This window comes from Gavialis gangeticus, unplaced genomic scaffold (assembly GCF_001723915.1).
Source record: "Gavialis gangeticus isolate Ggan-Ray unplaced genomic scaffold, GavGan_comp1, whole genome shotgun sequence".
NCBI lineage: Eukaryota > Metazoa > Chordata > Crocodylia > Gavialidae > Gavialis > Gavialis gangeticus.
Genome location: NW_017729024.1, coordinates 126,391,503 through 126,400,008, shown reverse-complemented (window position 1 = coordinate 126,400,008; position 8,506 = coordinate 126,391,503). Strand labels below are relative to the sequence as shown.

Below are 8,506 nucleotides of genomic sequence, written 5' to 3'. Positions count from 1 at the left end.
GTGGCGGCAGAGGCTGGTGCCTGTACTCTCAGGAGTTGGGCAGGGTGGCTGGGAGACACTGCCAGGGGAGGGGGCCAGAGTGACACTGCCCCCTGCAGACTTCTGTGTCCACAGTGGGGTGCAGGGCTGCAGCTGAGCTGGACCACCTCTGGGCAGGAGCTGCCTCCGTGGCCTAGCAGGCAGAACTTGGCATGAGAGGGAGTTCCCCAGTGCTGTGGCTGCCACGCTGAGGTGCCCCCTACCCACCCAGCAGCAGTGGAGGGCACAACTCCGCACCATTGCTGCCACACCTCAGTTTGGCGGCCATGGTGCTCCTTCCCATGCCAGGTCCTGCCCACTGGACCTCTGAGGCAGCTCCTGCTTGGAGCTGCTCCGGCCTGGCTGCAGCCCCACACACCCACTGTGGGTACAGAAATCTGGTGGCCCACATGCCCCACCCCTGCATCAGCTGTGCCACCCCCCATAGTGTTGCCTATGGTCTCTCCCCACCTTTCCTACACACCCACCTCTTTCCTTGTATACTTGGGGGGGCAGGGCTGTGGGTTGGGAGCAAGGGGCGCTGGCATAGGTGGGGCAAGGCAGCAGCATATCAGCACTGCTCAGCACCACAAAGTGGCAGGAGGGACAGCTGCAGCTGGACCCATGTCCTGGTGAGTGAAGGGGGCAGGAGTAGCTCTGATTTTTCCATGATTAAAAAAACCAAAATTAAATGCCAACATTTAAAAGCCTCTTCAGTCAGTGTGTGCTCTTCCTGGATTAAATGAATAGTAAAGAAGCAAGAGGCTGAGCTGGTATGCATGCAAGACAGGCAGTCAGTGAAGATGTAAATTGAAGAGTCAGTGGGGGAGAGACAGGCTGGGTGAGGGTGGAAAGAGAGAAGGGGGATGAATGTAGCAGGTAAATAGTGGAGAGGTACCTGGGGAGTCAGATGTCAGGTGGTTTATAACGTGTCATAAATCAAATGTTTATATTTAGTCCATGATTTTTTTGTATCCAGGAGGTTGAAGTGAAGTTCATAGGCTTGTCTGTGAAAAGTGTTTTTTAAGTTCCCTTTGATGATTAGAACTGAGAGATTGGAGGGAGAGTGGTTTTCTTGTGAGAAATATGCCCCTGCAGGTTATTGGCTAGATAAGAATACCCAATTGCCTATGGGGGCATATTTACATCTTCACTGACTGCCTGTCTTGCATGCATCCCAGCCCAGTCTCTGGCTTCTTTACTATTCATTCCATCCAGGAAGAGCACACACCAACTGCAGAGACCTCCTCAGCCTGGGGAAGGGTTTTTAAACTCGAAAGCTTGCTAAAAAATTTTTTTCCAGCTATTTAACTTGGTCTAATAAAAGATATCAGATTCACCCAAAGAACCTGATAAACATTGTCAAAATTCCCATGATGTCAAAAACTGGGATGAGAGCCTTTCATGCTGTAGCCCTGATAACAGGTAACCTTACTGCTAGATCACCTTCTTGCCAGTGCTGAGAGGGGGTTTGAATCTGTTACGCTGTCTGACTTCCCAGCAGAGTGAAGTGACAAGCATACCACATGCCAGATATTCACTAAAACTCTCTTCCAGTCCTCTTGAAGCTGAGCTGCCACTGTACCTTGCAGTTCCTGGATAAAATGAATGGGGAGCACAGGGAAATGTATACCCTTCTGGGAGCAAGGAACCAGGCTAGAACCCAGGACATTTCCACCCCACTGGAAAAATAGGTCATATTATGTAAACTTATTTAAGGCCTGGTCCAGTGCCCACTGTAGCGGATGGGAGTCCTGCCACTGACTTCACTGGGTAGCACCCTTCATGGTATACTTTGGATATTGAACAAGTTGGTGTTCAGTCAGCATACATTGATCTTAAGCGCAAGCATTTACAGAAGGCAAAGGAGGAAGCATTGCTTATGTCTAACAATTGTCAGTTGGTCTCTCTCTATTAAGTTAGTTCAGTAAAGTGAGAAAAGCTTAAAAATTAAGTAAAATATGGGAGAAAACGCAAAATAGTTTAGAAATGAAAAAGACTGTTTTTGGTTTGTCAAAAATTTATTTCTTTTCATGTGATAAACATCCTTGAAGCAGTATCTCTCAAAGGCAGTGGGACTTTCAAGTTATAGGTGAAGCTGAAGAAAACCATTTTATAGAGACCTGGACATCACAGTAAAATGTTTCCAAGCCAGAGGAGGAAGTATTTTTGCTGTGCTAGTATGTTATGATACTTGGTGGAAAACCATTAAGATATATGATTCCCTTTGTTAGAATCACTTTTAAAGACTGCTTTTCCAATTCTGAAAGTAAGCTGAAATCAATATGAAATGAAACCTGGAAGCCAGTGGGAGCTTAGTTACTCCAGCTAGAACAGGACCAGGCTTTATGTTTATTTATAAATGTTTATTCATTTATTGTGCTCTCTTTTCAGCTCTGTCTGTTCACCAGCTGGCTGCCCAGGGGGAAATGTTGTATTTGGCCACACGAATTGAACAAGGTGAGAGTCTGAGGAACTTTTAACTTTCTTTTTTGTGTGGAGGATTTATAACCTTGTAAAAGTATGTTATATTCGCTAGCAGGCATCTATTGCATAGAAAGTTCACACCCCCAGTCTGTCACAAACCGCATTCACTCCTGATATCTATTCTTTCTGGATCCATGGTACATTTCAAGCAATGTGTTCTACCATCATTATAGCTTGGATGTAAACAAAACAAAAACCATTAGTGTTCATGAGAGTTGCATGCATCAAAGACTTAACAACCTTACAGGAGGAGTAATCTACAGAAGCAAGATGGATGAGAACCTGCACATCTCAGTTTGGAGATGATCAAAGCACAGGGTGGATAAAAATCAATTATTAAAAAAAAAATTTTTTTTATTTAAATCAGATTTTTTAATTTAACCATATTTTTAATCTTTTTTTAAGATGCCTTTTAAAAAAATAAATGTATATAAAAATAGTTTTAATTTAAGATACGTTAAAGCTCAAATATATCATCATGAAATAGGGATTATAACTTCTAATTGTATACTATTTGAGGCAATATATTCATGTGACCTTTTAGAAAAGTTTTATAAATATGTCACAACAGGCCATTGACTACATTAGGGGCCCAATCTTATGGGAGTCCCAGAGTCTCCTTTAGTGATTAGTAAAGATTAAAGAAAACTGCTTTATCCAATGGGACTCAGTGCTCAGTCTAGAACAGGGGCGTCCAACCTTTTCTGAATGTGGGGCCAGATCGTGAACTTTTTATCACCACTCAGCGGGCCAGTGAGCCATATTCAAAGACCTCACAGGAAGTGGTATCACATCACCCCCCTCCCCACCCCAAAACAAAAGTACAATGTTTACTTTAGTTTCCCATCACAGCACCTCGGGCCTCAGAAAACAGCTTGGAGGGCCGCATGGCGGCCCATGGGCCATATGTTGGACAAACCTGGTCTAGAAGATCCCATTAAGCATCTCTGTGATACAAATCCAAAAGTATCTCCAGAGATAACATCCTTGTTAACAGCAGCATATGGAGATGAGAGATGACAGACCTGACTACATGTCCATCAGCTCTCTTGTCTCTCTGCAATTTTGCGTACATGGAGTAAAACCCTTACCTTTCTCTAACAGTGTAAAGTTTCAAGAAGTTAAATGAATAAAGGATATCAACAAGAATACACTTTTTGTAGAAAACAATGATTAAATTGAGGCTTCCTGACCAGTGATTTAAATATATTTGATTTAAATCAAATCCACCCTGTTAAAGCATCTTTGTGTTTATTTCATTTTTAGTTTGAAACAGGTTCCCACTCAAATAAATGTCTTTGTAATTCTAATGTACCTGTTAACATGTGCAGCAATCAATTGTAGTTTCAGCCAGGTTCTCACTGGCTAGTATTCCAAATCCGTGAAGAGTACAAAATCCTACAGTGTAATGGTGCATTGTAATGGTTATTGCAATATCCTGAAAAATAACCGAACTAACAGCTTCTAATCAACTGTGCATCCCTTCTTCTAACTAATCACAGAGATCTGAGAATGACTGGCTGGCTCGACACAATATACAAGCTTGGTTCAATGTCTCTGAACTGAATCTGACTCACATGGGTAGCTGTAACCAGCATTGCCAAACACCAAACTAAGCTCTTGTTATACATGAACATATAAGTCTAAAATTTATTTTCATGGTAGTAAAATGATCAAACGCAAGTAAAGCAAATAAAAAGGAAAGGGAAGACAGAGTAAACAAAATCATGGAAATCATAGAGCTGAATAATGGTAAAAATTAGGGATGTACCAATAGATTTTTGGGGCTGATACTGACGGCTGATTTTTAACAAGCCATATCAGCTGATAGCAGATTGCATACTGACAGTCAGATTGGTAAGTCTGTTGTGGGGGAAGAGAAGGGGTGTGGCAGGGGGGAAAACTCTGGCCCCCGTGGGGAGGAAGGGAGTGGGGCTAGGCCTGGGCCAGGGACTGCGCAGCTGGGGCGGAGCACGGGGGAGCTGCAAGCGGCTCATCTGGGATGGAGGGGGCAACTCCTGCTGCTGCACTCGCCCTGGGAGGACATAGAGGGTGTGCACCCCCAGATTTGCACATGGGGTGAGCATGGGCTGCCACTGTGGGCTGGGGCTGTGCCAGGCTCTTCCTGGCTGGGGCTGAGCCAGACTGCGCTTGGGGCAGGCAGCAGTGTTCTCTCTAAGCTGTGCACATGCACAGCCATGCACAATAAAAAATCATGCCGCAAAACAACAGGGGACCCGCGTGCACCTACCTGCTAGCTGCAGCATGGGTGGGGGGGAACCAATTGCGGGATGGACCAAAGTGGCACGTGCCGAAAGGGGGAGGTGGGACCAATTTGGGAACAGACTGAAGCAGCACGCTCATGGACCACTACACCTTACAGCGAACGTTGGCGGGCAGCAGTGGTACTGGTGCTGGGAAGGGGGCTACCGGGGGGGGCTGGCAACAACTCCAGTATTCACCGAAGCACCCCATCCCAGCACCGCCCCACTCAGCAAGAGTCCGGTGCAGCCCTGGTCCCAGCCTGCAGCAGATCTGGTCCCTTGCCTCATATGCAGATCTGGGGGTACACACCCCTCATGCCCTGCCAGAGGGCATGCAGCAGCAGGAGCCAAACCCCCGGACAAGATGCTCGCAGCTTTGTCCTGTGACCTGCCCTGGCTGTGCAGCACCTGTCCCTGCCTCAGCCCTACTCCGTCCCTTGCTGCGGGGGCCTCAATCTGCACCCCCCACGCCTCATCCCTCACAGACTTACCACCCAGACCTGGCTGCTCTCCATGCTGCTGGACTGTGCTCCTGGCCACCTGCCTGCTGTGCTGCGGCTGCACATTCATCAGCCACGCTAATGGGCCACATCAGCCAAAAAAAGAATGGCTGATACCGTCAATTGTCCTTATATTGGTGCTGATCCAATATGGGACCAATGTATCATTTTTACCAGAGGTGTACTGATACACCTAAAAACCAAGCACTATAACACCTATAAAAAAAAAAGTTTCATAGTTTCAAACAGGAAACAGACAGCCGATAGGAACAGGTTAGTCCCACTCATCTCATCTAACCAACCACAAAAAATGCTCCTTTTCACCCATTTGTCATCTCTAGGAATCTGCCCTTAACCCTTTCCACAAAAAAAATCTTTCAGCTCCATGAATTTGCAGACCTTTTATGCTATTCAGGTGGCTCTAAAAGTTATTTATTCAAGAGATCAGAATGGCTTGCTGTCTTAGGATAGCACACTTTTAGATTGTGTAATGCATTATCACACATGCAAAATAAGCTTTTTTATTACTTTTTAAGCAGTGGATCCTTACTTCCAAACATACTCATAGTCCACATTATGTACCAAAGACCTGCAGATTTTCACTACAGAAATAAAGCTTTATTTGTAAGAAGGCAAAAAGCACCACAGACTATCAGGTTTAATTTCTTTTATTCTCTGTATAAATTAGTGAATTAATGAAATTTTCTGTGTAGATGTCAAGCCAAAGTGATCTTAAAGTAGATTTACAGTCCCAGCTAGTCGTAATGAAAATGATGATACAATACGTATTCTGGTGGCACAGACAGTGCAGTGGTAAAGAAGGTAATTGAACTATATGCCTTCCTTTAAACAGAAAACATAATCAACCATAAGGATGAAGAAGGATTTACCCCCCTGATGTGGGCTGCAGCTCATGGACAGATAGCAGTTGTAGAATTTCTGCTTCAGAATGTAAGGAGAAAATACTGTTTTTTCTCAAAGTTCTTCATCTACTTTTTAGTTCTTTTTATACTGATAAGTTTACAAATGTTGCTTCATCTGTAAAAGTCTCAGTATTAATTATTCTGAGCTAGGGAAATAAAAGGTACATTTTCTGAGTGGGGAATGCACAATTAACACTTTTTTTTTAATTTCAGGGTGCAGACCCTCAAATTCTGGGGAAGGGGCGAGAGAGTGCCCTGTCATTGGCCTGTAGTAAGGGGTACACGGATATTGTCAAAATGCTGCTTGATTGTGGAGTTGATGTGAATGAGTATGACTGGGTAAGTATCTGACTAGAATTCACATGCTATGACCTTAGTGTGCCTCTGTCAAGAAATTCGCTCCAAGATTTAGAACTATGGTAACTTTTCAGAAATACCTTAGATTTCTGAGTCTGCTTTGTGTGTGAACAACAGGAGGATTGTGCTGTGCAGGACTGAGAGAGTTTGTCCAGGCCTTTGTGACAAACCTCTTAATGGGAAGGGTAGTGAAAGCTCATTGTAGGCCCTCATAGTAAATTCTGGAAGTCTTGAGGAAAACCAAGTGAGCTTAATCCTGGTCTCACTTATTGGCTGTGAATCTTTGCAGGGTCAAAAACTGTTGGTCTTAGGACCCCAGTGCTTAAAATAGGGAGTGGGGTTGCTTGTTCTTTCCAAAGCTGGCTAGTATGTTCACTATCTGTAATTCTAGCTACAGAAAACTGTTCTTTATAGTAAACAGGAGCAGAACTTGCGAAAGGCACCTGGCCCCAGGTGCTAACTTGGCAGGAGCACCAGAATGGTGCTCCCACCCCCACAGAGCCTGCAATTCAGTAACAGAAGCAGTCCCATGGCATTGCTGTTGCAGGAATAGCCAGGTGCACAGACACTGCACTACTACCATAGGAGCAAGCAAGAATTGGGCCATGCAGACTAAGGACCTTCTCCAAATCATGGAATAAATAAAACTAACAGCATACTGGGCTGCATTAGTAGAAGCATTGCTAACAGATGGATAGAAGTAATTATACCCCTCTATTCTGCACTGCTGAGACCAAATCTGGACTGTGTCCAGTTTTGGCGCCCCCATTACAGAAAGTAGAGGTGCACCAATACGATACTTGGATCAGCACCATTTTTTTAAAAAAATTACTGTATCAGAAATCGGCCAGATGTGGCTGATAAATGCCCATGCATGCGCACAGCTGCAGCACAGCATGGGCAGTGAGGAGTACAGCCCCGCAGCTTGGAGAGCTGCATGCAGCTGGTAAGTCTGTTGTGGTGGAAGGCATGGGGGAGGAAAGGGGGGGGAGGGCAGATCAAGGCCTCCTGTGGTGAGGGAGAGAGTGGGGCTGGGGCTGCCTAGCTGGGGTAGGGCAGGCACAGGATGGAATCGTGGCTCGTCCGAGGGGGGGACAGCTGCCACTTTGCTGGGGCCAGGACTGCACCAGGCTCTTCCCAGTGCAAGGGCCGGGGGCCTGTTCTTCAGCTGTTTTAAGAAAGTAAAGCTCACTGTTTTAAGTCAAGTTTACCACTTAAAATTCTTAATGAAACCATAATAAACAAACTTTATTAAACAACTTTTATTGAGTGCTAACTTTTATGGAATGCCAGACCTCAGGCAAAATGCACTGCTGCAAAATCCATGTTAACGATTGAAAGCGAGCATGGAGCAGCCATGCTCCCAAAACAAAGCGAGGCTAGGGAGAGCCATGCTAGGTGAGGGGGAAAGCCCCTGCAGTGGGAACACCCTGTACCCCATGCCTGGCTGTGGGAGCAGACACCCAGCATGCCAATGCCCACAGCCCCTAGGGCAGGGAGTACTCACCTGCTCTGCTCTGGCAGGGCTTTTAAACTCCCGGCCAAAATGGGGAAATCAAACAACCTGATCGACTGAGCCCTGGCAGCCTGTACTAGGCTGCCCCTGGAAACAAATGGAGCTTCCACAGTGTTCCCAGGGCTCTGCTGCCTTTCTTCTGTGCAGCTCAGGTAAGTTTTTTTTAATTATTTTATTTTTTTCCTTACATTTTGTTTTCTCCACCCTCCATCTTCCATGTGGATTCAGGCCATTTCCAGCCAAACTGCAGTTTTCCAGGGCTTTCAGAGAAATCCTAAGTTTCAGGCTTTGCCTGGAAATCCCCTGAAGTCCAAATTACAGTGGTCCCTTTTCTTCATCTGCCATGGAATATTTACAAACACAGGTCTTGGTCTGTGCTGCAGTGGCGACGGGAGATACCCATAGTCTATAACAATATCACAATGATCATAAAACAGGAAA

General features: G+C 45.4%; 1 protein-coding gene across 3 annotated transcripts in view; it reads left to right on the top strand.

Annotated features, from left to right (window-relative positions):
- The window catches only part of ANKRA2 (ankyrin repeat family A member 2), a 29,955-nt gene that overhangs the window by 13,275 nt on the left and 8,174 nt on the right, over positions 1-8,506 (top strand). For 2 of the 3 annotated variants that reach the window (XM_019517680.1, XM_019517678.1), the window contains exons 4-7: positions 2,413-2,478; positions 5,519-5,542; positions 6,123-6,220; positions 6,406-6,531. In XM_019517680.1, coding sequence (XP_019373225.1) covers positions 2,413-2,478; positions 5,519-5,542; positions 6,123-6,220; positions 6,406-6,531 — 314 coding nt within the window. The remainder of the gene's footprint in view (positions 1-2,412; positions 2,479-5,518; positions 5,543-6,122; positions 6,221-6,405; positions 6,532-8,506) is intronic. The other variant, XM_019517679.1, reaches the window with a different exon arrangement.